This window comes from Lepidochelys kempii, chromosome 1, assembly GCF_965140265.1.
Source record: "Lepidochelys kempii isolate rLepKem1 chromosome 1, rLepKem1.hap2, whole genome shotgun sequence".
NCBI lineage: Eukaryota > Metazoa > Chordata > Testudines > Cheloniidae > Lepidochelys > Lepidochelys kempii.
This window is the reverse complement of record NC_133256.1, coordinates 213,600,057-213,616,750: the sequence shown is the minus strand read 5'-3', so window position 1 is coordinate 213,616,750 and position 16,694 is coordinate 213,600,057. Positions and strand designations below refer to the sequence as shown.

General features: G+C 41.8%; 1 protein-coding gene across 1 annotated transcript; it reads right to left on the bottom strand.

The window, feature by feature from the left end:
- Positions 1-11,626: 11,626 nt before the first annotated feature.
- LOC140907058 (histone H2A-like) lies at positions 11,627-12,073 on the bottom strand. The gene has a single exon (XM_073332230.1). The coding sequence runs from the start codon at positions 12,071-12,073 to the stop codon at positions 11,627-11,629; it is 447 nt and encodes a 148-aa protein (XP_073188331.1).
- Between the last annotated feature and the right edge of the window lie 4,621 nt (positions 12,074-16,694).

Genomic DNA, 16,694 nt, shown 5'->3' with positions numbered 1-16,694 from the left:
TGCAAAACCAAAAACTGGTCACAAACATTCTGTTATCCAAACAGAAAACCAAAAGCATGCAGTTTTTTCACCATCTCCAAATGATACTGTTCTGGGAGGCTCCTGCATTCTCAAATCAAGATCCTTTAGCCTGTATAAATCAGCACAGGTGCACTGAAACTTCTCAGCCTGCTGTGAGTAGTACTGCCAATCTCAAGTGATCAACAATCATGAGTCAAACACAAATCATAAGATTAGATCAAATATCAGGAGGTTATTTTTTAAAAAAAATATTATATTGTGTTTTTTCAATCTGTCTTTTGATTGGTGAACTCCTCCTGTCCATCTCCAGTGCATGTCTGTGTGTGCATGTGTGTGTAAGACAGTTAGTGTTGCCACTCTTCCAAATTGATTGGGTAAGGTAATTTTGACCTTGGGTCCAGAAATTTTCACCCTCACATTTTCCCATCCCCTGCCCAGCAATTAATCTTGTCTCCCAGCCCCCACATCAGTTCAGTTCCCCAATTCTGTTGGCCTCATCCCTCTCAGTTCAGTCCCATCCCCTAGGTACAGACTCACCAACCTTACCTCTGCTCCTCCTGAGATCTTCAACCCTCTCTCCCAGAGCTGGGCCCCTCTCCCCCCGTTACCATCTTGGGGGGAGGTTCCAGGGACTCTTCACCCCTCATCCGCTCTTTCCCAGGCCAGGGTCTGCAGGGGGAGGAGCAGAGATGCTGTCCTGTCCATGTTTCTCACCAGAGGGCAGTGGGAGGAGCAGAGCCATCCTGAGCTGCTTTTCTGATGCTCCCAGATCTCCTCTGTTTACTAACTCCCTGCCCTCTCCCCAAGACCATCCATATTATTTCCCAGGTTTCCCATGAGTTTGTTCCAACTCCCCAAGGTTTCATTCTCCTCAAGTTACCCCTACCCCATCTCGCCCCCATACATAGCCCCTTCCACCACAAGGATTTCCCGTTCCCAATGTCCATCATGAACATGGACCTTCTTCTATATTTCGCCCTTCTCTATTCTCTGTCTCCCAAAGCTGAACCTTGCACCAGCCTCCACAAGGATCTTTTCTCCTGTCCCCACCACAGGCTCACCCCAATAAGGTACTCCCTCATCAGCATCAAGGATCAACCCTCCATGGATCTTCCTTCCCTTTCTTCTTGTCCCACCTCCCATGGCTTCTGTCCTAACCCTACCTAGGAAAATACGCCTCAAATTTGGAAAATACACCTCAAGTTTGGAAAGATGCAGGGCGAACACTATATTGGTTACACTATATTGAATCTGTGGCCAAAAAAGAGAAAGTCAGTCCCACCACTGCAACATGGGACCCAAGGTAATGGCTAAAATGCCCCTGAGGCTTTCCTTTTACAAATACAGCTATTACTGCCCCTGCTTTAGACCTTTGCCTTTTGGAAATGAGACGGGGAAGGGAAAATATCTTCTGTAAATGGAGTTTCTGCACATATAGTGGCAACATTATTTTATCACTAGCACAAGGGAACACTGCAGGCAGGCTTAAAGAAGGTACAGACTTTTGAATCTTCTTCTTCGCATATGTGCAATGTGCCTCAGGTGGTATGTGACCAGGATTCATCATCGACTTTGGTCCACTGGTTGGATCATTAGTTTCTCCAGCCTGGGCCAGGTACTGAAGGGGAGTGCGACGTGAACGCTGATCCATGCCCTCCAACGTTTGAATGACTTGGCCTAATTGTTGTCTCACTTACATTTGTAAAAAGAAAAGGAGGACTTGTGGCACCTGAGAGACTAACCAATTTATTTAAGCATAAGCTTTCGTGGGCTACAGCTCACTTCATCGGATGCATTCTCCTCACTGTATTTTCCACTGAATGCATCCGATGAAGTGAGCTGTAGGTCACGAAAGCTTATGCTCAAATAAATTGGTTAGTCTCTAAGGTGCCACAAGTACTCCTTTTCTTTTTGCGAATACAGACTAACACGGCTGCTACTCTGAAACTTAAATTTGTATAAATCAGGATTCCATGTAGTTACAATGATATAAAATCAGTAAAAGTGAGATGTGAATCAGACCAACTGTGCTGCATATTGGAGCACTGACGAAGGCAAGTTGGCATACCCTAAGCTGGGGTCTTCGGCAAACTCCATAAAGCCAATTTGAGATGCTACTCTTATAATAAAACACAGCTTCAGAGTTTGAAAAACTCTTGGGTGACATTTGTCCAGTTGGTACCTTGCAAGGGAAGTGGGAAGAAGATTAAAGTAATAAAAAGGATGAGATTTTTGTCGGTAAATGTCTATTTCACTTTACACACACACACAAACTAATGAAAAAAATAGAATCATAGAATCATAGAATATCAGGGTTGGAAGGGACCTCAGGAGGTCATCTAGTCCAACCCCCTGCTCAAAGCAGGACCAATCCCCAGTTAAATCATCCCAGCCAGGGCTTTGTCAAGCCTGACCTTAAAAACCTCTAAGGAAGGAGATTCTACCACCTCCCTAGGTAACGCATTCCAGTGTTTCACCACCCTCCTAGTGAAAAAGTTTTTCCTAATATCCAACCTAAACCTCCCCCACTGCAACTTGAGACCATTACTCCTTGTCCTGTCCTCTTCTACCACTGAGAATAGTCTAGAACCATCCTCTCTGTAACCACCTCTCAGGTAGTTGAAAGCAGCTATCAAATTCCCCCTCATTCTTCTCTTCTGCAGACTAAACAATCCCAGTTCCCTCAGCCTCTCCACATAAGTCATGTGTTCCAGACCCCTAATCATTTTTGTTGCCCTTTGCTGGACTCTCTCCAATTTATCCACATTTCCATCAATTTCCACATTTATCCAAATATTTCCATCCATAATAATAGATAATTTTGGAAAAGTAAGAAAAAAGTAAGACAACTACAGTTTGATTTAAGGCTATTTACTTTCTATATTTTGAATATGATATTGACAATTGGTGTTTTAATTGTTAAAAAGATTTAACTTTTTGAATCTCAACATATACTGTGATTAAATAATTAATGTCTGACCCCTGCATAATTTCCAACTGTGAAAATTGTAAGAAATAAAAGTAAGAATAAATGCTTAAAAATAAACAACAATATTATCCATCAAAATTATTTAAAAAATAAAAATTATTGTCTGCCAAGCCTAGTAATAAGCTATCTAAAAGACTTGATACCAGCTGCAAGAGAGCATCGGTGATCCTATAATATACAGAAAGAATCCATATCCGGGACTGATTCAGCATTCCAGAGGCAAGAAGTTGAGGCCTAAAACATAGGTCTGTGAATCAAGAAATCTGGGTTCTACTCCCAGCTTTGTCACTGACACACTTTGTGACAATAGGTAAGACACTTCACCTGTCCATGCCTCTATTTTACAACCCATAAACTGTGGAGAACAATGTTTGCCTACCTCACAGCGTTTTCTTAGGCTAATTCTTTAAGGTATTTTGATGAAAGGCAATATAGAAATCCAAAGTAGTATTCCATGCACTTTAGATTCTAAGGACAGAAGTTGTTTATCCCCCATAGCTACAATAGATATGTTTCTCTCTCATATATGCATGGGTGTAAATTATGAAAAAATACAAATATTCAGTATTTTGTCAGAACCATTTAAGAATGCTGAAATATAGTTGTACATATTCATCAGACTGTATAAACTGAACAAATAATACAAATATTCACAGGATCATTTATTGAATAAATATTGTAAAATTCACTGAAAAAGTTATTTGATAAATATTTAAGGCCTTACATAATTTCTGATATTGGAGCAATTGTGGATCCCACAATATTAGACTTTCCCTGCAATTTTGATTTTAATTAGCTTGCTTTGCACAGTCCATAATTTTGCAGAAATTTTGAGGTTTGCAACATACACTTTTTTCTCCATTAGTGCAATAGAACCCCATTTGTCTGAGCTGATAGAGGCTGGGGCTTATGTTACCTGCACAAAATTCTCTATTACTTGCACACTGTAGGGGCACCCACCTTTACCCAGTTCCTAGGGCTCAAGGCGTAACCCTCTTAATTTTGGCACCCACCCTTACCCTTAGGGTGTAACCTTACACTCTTCAGGTTTGTGGGGTCTTTTACCAGTGAAAGAGCCTTACACAGTAATATCCTTCTTAAACTCTATTTATTAACAATTACCAAAACAGAATGCACATGCTAAGCATGCAATGCTCACCACTCATCATCAAAGGCAGATGGACTTTTCTTGATGGCCAGTGAGGATCAGGTCATCTGGGGGACTCCTACTTCTGCACAGTGTGGTTGGCAGGGTGTTGAGGTCTGGCAGCTCTGATCTTGGAGCTGTGACCTGGAGTTGGTTCCAAAGAACTTCCTTTGGACCCCACTTTATATAGTAAAACTTGAGTCTTGCTTAGCCATACCTTAACCAATCATTGTACTAAAATATTACTAAACAATTTTCTAACCAATCCTAACATATTGTAAAACAGTCATTTAACCAATTATACCCGACCACCTTAGTTGATTTACACCTAGCAAAATTAGTTATGCAACAGACAGAAACAATCAAAGAACCAGACAGAGACCATACAGATAAACAATAGAGAAGTGGAGACCATAAAGGCAAAACAATAGAAGTATAGATTTTACAGTCACAACTGTTGATAAGTGATTTCTTGCCAAACAGAATGATATCAAAGTTTTCTTTAACCATCTTAAGATCTGTTTCTTTATCTGGTGATGGTGGGTACTATTAGGACAGGATTGCCTTCTTATCTGCCCGATATTGTTGTTTTAATACATTGTTAAAAACAACATTAAACATACATTGTTTTAATGTAATTTAGATGGAATGTAAGGATGTGACTTCTTGCTTCTTGGCTAATGGCTGCTGCTCTCCTAATATGTCTGGAGACAAAGGCCTCAGACCTCACAATATGACTACCGGAAAAGGCCTTATCCTTACACTTGGGCTCTCAGGCCTGGGTAGCTGGGGCTTGGACTGTCAGCCCCACACATGGCAGGGCTACTTCTGTCAGACCCACACATTAAAGATTGTAATATAGTTACAGCAAAATGTCTAGTTTTAAAACAAATAGCAGGCATAACATAATACTTGAGTGTTTATATTGTTCCAGCATTTTTTTCTTAAACAAATAGGTCTTCTCTGGCTTTCCTAAATTACCACAATTAATGAAATTATTACTTTTCTGTGATGTTCCATGTCTTGTCTGCAAATCAGCTGCAATTATTTGATAAGGCTGGTGCTTATCACATTCATATAATTTCTTCTATAAAACATTCAGGGTTTATTAGTCAGTTAAACAAATCTTGGTGGGCTCTAAAAAGACAGTGTATGCACTAGCAAAATGTTTGGTTCCTCCACAGCTGAACAATTTTTTTTTTCACTCTGGTGATGCTTTAAAACGTCGAGATGAGCAGCATTAAATATTTAATCAAATGTTATCAGTAAATAGCCACCAAAGGTTTTTAATACCCATAATAGCTACTGAAGATAATTAACAGATTGATTAATTTTACAGATTTTCTTCTGTGCCTTCACTTGTATAAAATCACATTTGGGATTTTAGGGAGTATTGATCTGATATTAGCTCGGGTCATTCTGAGTCTCTCAGGTGAGCATCTGGTTGTGTTTGTTTTGCAAATGTGCGCTGGTATCTCAGTAACTTTGCCATGATTATATTGTTCTTATTCTCTTAGGAACCTCAAAATCATTGACATTATGGGCCAGAACCTCAGATACTCTCTATACTCATACGCTGTTTAGGCAGAGCAACACAGATGAAAAGTTGGCTCAAACAACCATTGGGGAATTTTCCTTGCATATGGAAATCCATGTGTGGTGTGGAGCCAGTATAGCCAGTGCAGATTTATTAACTACAGAAAGATAGATTTTTAAGTGATTAGAAGTAATAAGCATACAGGTCAAAGTTGGTTACTTAAGAAATAAAAGTGAAATCACAATCTGAGTTATGTAAAATAGACAGGATTTGAATCAAGCAGTGTCTCGCCCTGATGGTATAGTTCCTTCATACACCGACTGGAATTCCTCTTTGCAGGCTGGGACCACCTCCCCTTTGTTTGTTCTGCAGACATGATTCCAGGTGTTGAGATGTGAGGGGAGTGAGGACAAATGATGATGCCACTTCCCTGCCTTTATAGGTTCTTTCAGCTTGCTGGAAAGATCTCTTTCTATAATGTGAGTCAAGTGGTCTCCATTGTCTAAGTGCTCTCCCTGAGAAGTCTCAATTTTATAGTTCCTGGGGTAGTCCCTGTGACTGTGGATTCTCCTTAATGAGCCATCAACACATCTTGCTCCTCCATTGTTGTACCTGAAAGGCTGGTTGTGACTGTTCCCAACTTACAGGACATTCAATAACACACACATAGCAAAGTTTCACTACTTCACATACAATGATAGCAAATACAATCCAACAAGATATTAATATTCAACAGATCAAGACTTTTAAAATGGTACCTCACAATGCATACTTTGTACAAAACATATCATAATTATATCACCATGGTAAATATGGGGGTGCCAGGGTGTTGCTTTGGGGTACAGAGTGTCACATCAACTTAAACCTCTCTTGTTCCCATTGCTTCTTGTCCTATTCTCAGAGAGTAACAAGAACAAGATTTCACTCTCCTCCTTGTAACAACCTTTTATGTACTTGAAAATTGTTATCATGTTCCCCCTCAGTCTTCTCCAGACTAAACAAACCCAATTTTTGATTCAATCTTTCCTCATTGGTCATGTTTTATGTACCTTTAATCATGTTTGTTGCTCTCCTCTGGACTTTCTTCAATTTGTCCACATCGTTCCTGAAATGTGATGCCCAGATTTAGACACAATATTCCAGCTGAGGCTTTATCAGGAAGACACCTAGCATGGCAAATTTCATCCTGAATGTTTTAAAATTTGGCACACTTCTAAGCAACTGAAAATAGGGTATTATAGTGGAAAGCGATGGGCATCCTTAACTATAGGTGATAAAAGCCCTGCCTTATAATACTATACACTTATTTTGGTTGCCTTGAGACCCATATTTTTTAATTTCCTGTCATTTGTACTTTTATAATCTCAAGTGATGAAGTGCTGAGCACACGCAGTTACCATTGACTTCCAAGTAGTCTTTCCTTAATGGGACTTCTTGGTAAGCAAATGTTTGAAGTCAATGGGACTACTCACTTGGGTATGTCAGGCCCTAAATGCTCAGCATCTCTCAGGATTTGGAACACGGCTTGTTGTGGTGAATATTAAACTAATTTAACAAAGTTACATTACATGCAATAAATCCACACACTCACACACATACACACCCAAAAACCCCCAAAATAATAATGGCTCCAGTAAGTAAAATTCTAAATCTTATGTACTTGTCATCTATAGGTATTTGTGATGGGAAAGTTTCCTGCCGCTATAACAAATATAGCAGCAAATATAACTTTGATAAGGTAGGACAAATAGGACAGCACTGTCAAAAAGTAGGGCAGACAGACATAGATAGTATGCGGAGAAGTATGTCATTTCTACTAAATTTAAGCCACTTACATAAAGGCTGAATAGGTATTCATCCTAGTTACAGGTAATTGTCACTATGTTCAGAAAGAATCTGTCCTTGATATAAAGAGAGCATGAATTGTCTGTAAATCTTTAAATGGAAGATGAAGAGACCCAACATTGAGACTTTGGCCTAACTTAAAATATCAAAAATACTGGGCTGGATCCTCAGCCGGTTTAAATTGAGATTGCTCCACTGAGGACAGTGGGCCTGTCCTGTAGTAGGTGACTTCTGGGTACTCTTCTGGCTCTGTCAATCTGTTTCTTCACGTCAGCAGGTGGGTATTGTAGTTGTAAGAACGCTTGATAGAGATCTTGTAGGTGTTTGTCTCTGTCTGAGGGGTTGGAGCAAATGCGGTTGTATCGTAGAACTTGGCTGTAGACAATGGACTGTGTGGTGCGGTCTGGGTGAAAGCTGGAGGCATGTAGGTAGGCATAGCGGTCAGTAGGTTTCCGGTATAGGGTGGTGTTTATGTGACCATCGCTTATTAGCACCATAGTTGGACAGGCCCAACAAAGAAAATAACAGAACAGCACTAGCCATCACCTTCAGCTGCCAACTAAAACCTCTCCAACGCATCATCAAGGATCTACAACCTATCCTGAAGGACGACCCATCACTCTCACAGATCTTGGGAGACAGGCCAGTCATTGCTTACAGACAGCCCCCAACCTGAAGCAAATACTCACCAGCAACCACACACCACACAACAGAACCACTAACCCAGGAACCTATCCTTGCAACAAAGCCCATTGCCAACTGTGTCCATATATCTATTCAGGGGACACCATCATAGGGCCTAATCACATCAGTCACACTATCAGAGGCTCGTTCACCTGCACATCTACCAATGTGATATATGCCATCATGTGCCAGCAATGCCTTTCTGCTATGTACATTGGCCAAACTGGACAGTCTCTACGTAAAAGAATAAATGGACACAAATCAGATATCAAGAATTATAACATTCAAAAACCAGTCGGAGAACACTTCAATCTCTTTGGTCACTCGATTACAGACCTAAAAGAGGCAATTCTTCAACAAAAAAACTTCAAAAACAGACTCTAACGAGAGACGGCTGAATTGGAATTAATTTGCAAACTGGATACAATTAACTTAGGCTTGAATAAAGCCTGGGAGTGGATGGGTCATTACACAAAGTAAAACTATTTCCTCATGTTTATTCCCCCTCTCCCCCAGCCCCCCACTGTTCCTCAGAAGTTCTTGTCAACTGCTGGAAATGGCCCACCTTGATTATCACTACAAAAGGTTCCCCACCACCACCCCCGCCGCTCTCCTGCTGGTAATAGCTCACCTTACCTGATCGCTGTCATAACAGTGTGTATGGTAACACCCATTGTTTCATGTTCTGTGTGTATATAAATCTCCCCACTGTATTTTCCACTGCATGCATCCAATGAAGTGAGCGGTAGCTCACGAAAGCTTATCTCAAATAAATTTGTTAGTCTCTAAGGTGCCACAAGTCCTCCTTTTCTTTTTGTGTCTTTTCTGTAACAGGCAGCAGCAACTCTCAGAATAAAATGGTTGATGCCTCTGTTTAGAATTCTTAGAAATTTAAAGGTGCAATGCAGAGAAGACAAAGTCCTCACAGTTACATGGCCACACACACTGTAAAAAGTTTCAACTAGCCTTCAGCAGTTAAACACAATTGTTTTGATCTTTTAGTTGGGCCATTATCATACATGATGTGGATTTTAAGAAACTTTCATGTTGTTCTTGCTAAAGCTGTCATAAGGAAGAAGAAAATTCCAATAAATTACAGAACAAATATTTATTTTCATTCATTTTATCTCTTTTCCTTTGTTCTGTGCTACCTCTCCATTCCTGTCTCACCACTTAGATTTCTCATTGGTGTCTCCTTGGGGGCAGGGAATCCATACTCTTGTGGCTGAATTAGTAGTGTAGGAGTAAAGAAGAGATATCTGTGCTAGGTGCTGCCCCACAAAGCATAGCATAATGATAGGTTACATATATAACAATAGTCAGGCTTTATCCTGTGTCAGTAAGGGATTTAATTCTCCCATGACAATCTGTCTGTCTTCCAGGTGTAACCCCCTTTTCCTTCCCAGGATACTCTAGAGGAGGCAACCTGTTGTCTGGGTGCCTTAAGTAATTAAGGATAATGAAGATCCTGGCCATCCTAACTAAGATGGGAAATTAGGTTGGAATCTTCTAGACACCCCTGTGCTATTGCTCATTTGAATATTTACGTTTGAAGGTGTCTCCACCTGGACTGGCACTGTATATGCCTGTGGGTGTATCTCGGATGCTTTCAGGAACAAAAATATAAATAATGGATCTTATACGGGCAATATTCACCTAAAATAGAAACAACACAATTTTACTTAAAAGTTATCCTAGCAACAAACAATGCAACAGATTAATACAGGTTAAGTTAAAAATGTACCAGGTCAGTAGGTTGCACTGCAATAGTTCACTAATGGCTGCAGCTTTCAACTGCAACATACACCCAAGCAACACTCTCAGCAATATACCCAGATCTAACCCATCCCTGACTGTACACTCTTCCTTAAGGTTATAGTTCTGGGCCCTCTCTTTCGTTGGCATGCTGGCGAGCAGGAGTTCAGACCAGCACTCTGTAAGTGCGGCAAAGGCAGTCCAGATGAAACAAAAAGGAGTGAGGCAATTTTGTGTTGTGATCACCTTAGTTTGCACAGTACTAGCTGGTAATAACAGTTGTTATGTCAGAGAGCAATAGCCCATGATTCTGATAATACAATGAATCCCACTTTTTCTCTTAGACTTAATACAGCCACACTTAATCTTAACGCAGTATCTTCAACCAGAGAGCAAAGCCCCAGGGGTAAATCACTCTTTCCTCAACTACCTGTGAGCCAAATTCAAAACTGCTGCACCAGTGACAGTCTCCAGCTTCCACTCTCAATGCCTAGCTGAGGAGAAAGAATCCATGAGCGAGGGCTCAGCACTAACAAGAAGTCAGCTGCACTGTAGTCTTAACCCTGGTTGTGTGTCTTCAACCCCACCAACTCAACAACAGGGCTCCGTCACAGCTTTCCCTTGGCCCAGACCCCAAAGGGAGCAGCTGGTCTCAGTTCTAGCTCCTAGTCCAAAATGGAGCCCAACATCGTCTGTGCTGCTGCAGCAGCCTCCCACCCCAAGAAGCTCATGCCAGTTGCAGAGGGTGCCTATCACCGCACCATGGGTTTTACAATCTGTCAAAGCCAGCATACAGTACGTAGAGGTCTGTCTAATCAACATCCCACTGAGAGGGTCTATAAGGTTTTCATCAAGAACCACAATAGATCCAAAATAGATTCTTTAATTGGAAGAATGCCCTAAATATTCCCAAATGCTTGCCCCAAAATATATCTTTGTGTATCACTTCCCAGAATCTTCTAAGAATATGTCGTGTCTTTCTAATGTCCCATCTTTAAAAATAACTATTGCACTTAGTTTTTCTCCTCCCTCAAAGATTTGTCTCAAATTTCCAATAAAATTGGAAAAGTTTATTTTAATGTCCTAGATGTTAATTTTATTGGGCTTCATTTTGACCTCACAGTGGCATACTGAAGGAATAACTCCAGTGAATTCAATGAATTTACAACAGAATAAGAGAGAGAAGAACCAGAGGCAAACCCATTACCCTATTTTGGTACCTGTGTAGTGCTCCCAAGACAAATTTATTCTCTTCCAGATCTTCAACAAAACCTGCAGTAGATCCAAAGCAGCTTTACTGACTGCGAGAACAGGCCCAACTTTCCCAACTGTCCACACAAACATACTTCTATGGGAATCATTTCCCAGAGACATATTACGTAATTTCTTATGTGTCTATATATTGTAAAGAAATGCCTGAGTGCTACACATTTTGGCTTTTATATCACAGCCTTTGTGTCACTTCCTAACTAATTGAATTTTCCCTTAAAATGTTAGCAATATAACCAAGGAAATGAATTCACAAAAGAAGACGAGGCATTTTAATTGCTTTTATTAGACCATACTGGTGCATTTGAAAAGAGCCTGGCAATCAAGTTAATGTCATTTTTCCCAAATCTGGGGTGGCAGTCTCCCCTTTGCTCTGTTCTCACTTAACAGGGACAGGAGCAGGGGCAATCCTTCTCTTGATGGCTCTCCTGCCATTCCTCTTCTTGGAAGGTAAAACCACAGGCTGATTTAAGGGCAGGACCCCGCCCTGAGAGATGGTGACACCTCCCAGTAGTTTCTTGAGCTCTGAGTCACTGTGAATGGCCAGCTGCAAGTGCCGTGGGGAAATCCGATGCTTCTTGCTGCGGACAGCAACTTCTCCAGCAATATCCATAATCTCATGGGTTAGGTATTGAAGCACCGCGGCCATATATACTGGAGCTCCCTCTCCAACACGGTCTGCAAACTGTCCTTTGTGAAGCAGTCTGTCTATGCGACTGACAGAGAACAGCAGCCCAGCCCGGGAAGAGCGGGTGATTTTGGCCTTAGCCTCCTTTGCATTTGAGGTCTCACCAGAGTGCTCAGACTCAGACTCAGTCTCAGACATGTTGCAGACTTCTGCTGTTCCAGCAACACTTGGCTTTCTTTTGTTTGCTTTGCTTGGTTTACCCGAGTCTTTACGCAGGAGTTGGTAGACCTAGCTTTTTTTTTTTTTTTACTTGTTTAGCTTCAGTGGATGTTTCCTTTCTTGGCTTCGCTTGCCTGTGTCTTTCTTTGCTTGGCTTGCCTGACTCTCTTTCCTTCTGTTCCTGGCTCTGTTCACTTTGTTTTCTCTCTCTTATTTTGCCTTCTTTGATTTATTCCTGGTCTGGCCTGATTATGACTGGTCTGACAAAGTGTGGCTTGGCTAAGCCACCTCTTGAAATTACCACAGTTGTGTACTGACCCCGTCTGAGCCTACAACCTTTTATAACCCCAGTGCAGACAGAGAACTTACTTTCTGATTGGTTGTCTGAAAACCAATGGAAAGCTACTTCATCTGTTACCCAAGCCAGAGGGGATATGTCATCCTTTTATGACATCATTCCCATTGATTCTCTGTTTGTGTTGGATTTTTAGTCAGTGATATCTGCTATTAGCAAAACTCAGGGTGTAAAACGGTTTTAATTTCCTGTATTATTAACTTTGAAATTATCTAGCGGCCCCCAGGCAAAGAGGAAGCTACCCATTTCCATCAGCAATTAACACACTTTCCTAAGCAGACATACCAAGGACAGCAGTCCAATTTATTTTGAACTCCAAAAGCATAGCAGTCTGGTCTAATTTTTTCCTCTCATAACCTTCCTCCGAACAGCCACAAATTCAAATCCTTCCTACTACCCTAAAAATAATGTTTCCTCTCTCATCCACAAGAGGGGCTTTCTTTTTAAAAAAAATCAAACATATCCAAGCCTCTCAAAATCATATAGACCTAAGAAATTCCTAGCAATGCCTTCTCAAGATAAATGGTAGCAGAGTTAAGTGGTAGTGGAGATACTGTCTTATAATATATGTATTGTTTTTATATATATATATATATTTACACCCATGCAAGAATATGATCATATTCTTGCACAGGTGTAAATCAACAATGAGGCTAGGCAATTTTTTTCAGCAAATAGTTTTATTTGTTGAAAAAATGCAGTTTGGGGCCAACCAAAGCTGCTTGTGAATTCAGGGCAAATTTTGCAAAGGTGAACAAAATTTGACAGGGAAAAAAGAGTGAAAAAATCCTGAAAAAGTCGTTTCTGACTTTTTTTCAAAATGATGTTTTGTTTAGAAATGTATTTCCCATTAGAAGACAAACACCCACACCCACAACCCCAAAGGGTAAAAAACTCCCCAAAATGAAACACAACAGTTCATTGTGGGTGGAACAAACCTTTTCCTTTAATCAGAAACAACATTTCTTTTTTACTTTTTATTTTTTCCCTTTGGCCTCCAAACTAAAAAATCAATTATTCATTCAGCTCTAATTAGGAATAACTCCATGGGCTGGAACAGATTTTAAACTGGAAGTGACAGCAGCATCTAGTTCCATATTCACAATGGGCACTGTTCTGCCCCCCTTGCTGACACTGAGTCACTGCGCAAGGAATTCCGTTGCCATCAGTGGGACTAATTGTGTAGTAAGATACTGCTCAAGTTAGGGGATAGCAAAATCAAGTCCTCAGACCCTTACTTCACGGAAGTTTTGTCCCTTCTTTGGGAGAGCTGATATATTTAAGCACCATGAAAAAGTGAAATTAGAATTTGCTTTTATCTCCTCAACATGGTTGAATGTCATAAACAAAGTCTGAAAGTACTGAACAGGGTCCTGACTCTACAGTTATTACTCAGGGAAGGAATGCTCACTTGTGCCTCCAATGGGACTATATGGGAGAATAATGGCTATATTCATGAGTAAGGACTTTTAGGAATGGACCCTGTAATGGCATGAAATAGGCTTTGGTTACATTTTGAAAATTAGATACCTTAAATTAGGCACCTAAATAACTTATAAGTGGCCTGATTTGAAGAGGAGCTGAGCACCCACAGCTCCTGTTGATTTCACTCAGCGTTTTGAGTGCTCAGCACCTATGGAAATCAGGTCACTTTTAGTTAGCTACTTAAAAATGGGTTTCGGTGCTGAAATTCAGGCATCCTAAAGTTTGAAAATATTGGCCAGTTTCTATGGGGCCCTTAACTTGGTGATGCTTCCTGTCTCTCAGAGAACCCTCATGGCAGCCAAGCCCACGGTAAGGGTTCTTTGCCATTCCAGAAACCCAAGTGTTCACCATTTGTCACGCTCAGGTATGATTAGCTGCTTCTCCTGTTCTTCAGCTATTTTCTGAGACCGGTTTTAAAACAGCATCTGGAGATAACCTCTCGCATCTGGCCAAATCCATTGGCCCTCCCTCCACTCCAGAAAAAGTCTTTATTTCAATACACAGTTGGACCAACTGGCAGTCTAGCTTTATGCCACAAATGTACCACTCTAAGGTATTCATATGGACATCGTATAAACAAAGGAGAACACAACAAAATTGTGTAGCATTTAGCACTATCAAATCTGCCTTTGGGTGGCTGGTAAGTGAGGCTGTCACATCAGTGAAGAAGAATGCACAGGCCTGTGGTGGTCATTATGGCAGAGTATGTCTAAATGGGTTGAGTTCTCCCATCAGCCACGGGGCTTGAATTGGGCTGCTTTATAATAGATCAATTACCAGGCATTTTTCTCTCAAATCTGCAGTCGTGTCATTCTGATAGGTTGCTAACAGAACCTTTTAAAGGTGATCGGAATGTAACCAAAGTAGTGATGTCTCTCCTGTTCCCTTTAGATTCATAGCGGGGCTTAAACAACATTTTCTCCAATACATATCCATTTACCAACAAACATATTACCCAAATCTCTGAGCAGCCCCAGTACAGAAGAACATGTATTGAAACAGGGAAGAGACAACAACTGGGTGAGCAATATGTTCCATTGCATGAAGCTGAAGCACCCACTCCCCCAATGAGAGTCACTTAGCTTCCAGAACAAGCCCACTGTAGTTTGGCTTCTTTCCCAAAATCATTTGACAGCTTATCAGCGCCACCTGCTGGGAAGATTTGAGAAGTAAAATCTAAGCAGAAAAGGAGACAAAAAGAAAAGGAGGACTTGTGGCACCTTAGAGACTAACCAATTTATAAAGGAGACCAATAAAGGAGACAGTATCTCTATACTGCATCCCATAGTAAGCCTTCCAGTCCAGGCCCACAGACTAGCACAGAGGCTCTCACAACAAAAGTCTCACAACCAGCTTTAGCTGGTGGCTGCTGTGACAAAATTTTCTTAAAAAACTTAATTAACTTTAGGGAAAACAAATAAATATGCACATATACATGTCCAAATCATTGTAATTTATTTATGTCGTGTTTTTTTGCAGACGATAATAAAAATAACGTACAGTTGTATTTTGATACTGCTGACTCCCACTGCCTCCTCCTGCGCCCCCACCCATTGCCTCTGGCCCGCAATATTGGGCCCTGCAGCTTCCCCCCATTGCCCTGAGCTCCATTCTGTAGGCTCGTTCCCCAAGCTCACCCTGCTCCTTGCCTCTTGACCATGGCACTGGGTAAGGCTGGCACTGCTGAAGCTCCGATGCCCTAGGCTGAAGCCCCGAGCTGGAGCCCCATGGCTGGAGCCTAGGAGAATGGGGGGTTAAGCCTGTCCCCGGAGCCCTGTGGCTGAAGCTCGGGGGGAGGGGCTCAAGCTTGGCATAGAATCATAGAATCATAGAATATCAGGGTTGGAAGGGACCCCAGAAGGTCATCTAGTCCAACCCCCTGCTCAAAGCAGGACCAATTCCCAGTTAAATCATCCCAGCCAGGGCTTTGTCAAGCCTGACCTTAAAAACCTCTAAGGAAGGAGATTCTACCACCTCCCTAGGTAACGCATTCCAGTGTTTCACCACCCTCTTAGTGAAAAAGTTTTTCCTAATATCCAATCTAAACCTCCCCCACTGCAACTTGAGACCATTACTCCTCGTTCTGTCATCTGCTACCATTGAGAACAGTCTAGAGCCATCCTCTTTGGAACCCCCTTTCAGGTAGTTGAAAGCAGCTATCAAATCCCCCCTCATTCTTCTCTTCTGCAGGCTAAACAATCCCAGCTCCCTCAGCCTCTCCTCATAACTCATGTGTTCCAGGCCCCTAATCATTTTTGTTGCCCTTCGCTGGACTCTCTCCAATTTATCCACATCCTTCTTGAAGTGTGGGGCCCAAAACTGGACACAGTACTCCAGATGAGGCCTCACCAATGTCGAATAGAGGGGAACGATCACGTCCCTCGATCTGCTCGCTATGCCCCTACTTATATACTTATATTATGTTGGGGCATTGGAGCCCCCGACTGACGCTGGGGTGGGGGAGTGTGAAGCCTGCCGCCTGAGCCTCTGGCTGAACCAGGGGAGTGGGACTGAAGCCCGACCCCAGGAGTCCCATGACTGAAGTGGGAGCAGGGGCGGAGGGGGGACGGGGACTGAAGCCCACCCCCTGAGCTCCTGGGCGCTGCAGGGAGAGGCTGCTGCTGTTTTCCCCCCTCCTCCATCTCTTTCCAGAAGGTTGTTGTGGCTGAAGGAAACCCCCCTGTTGCTCGCATGCAGTCACTGTGGCCACATTTGAGAAACACTGCAGTGGCAGAGGGAGTCATGATAGCGCGCTAAGAG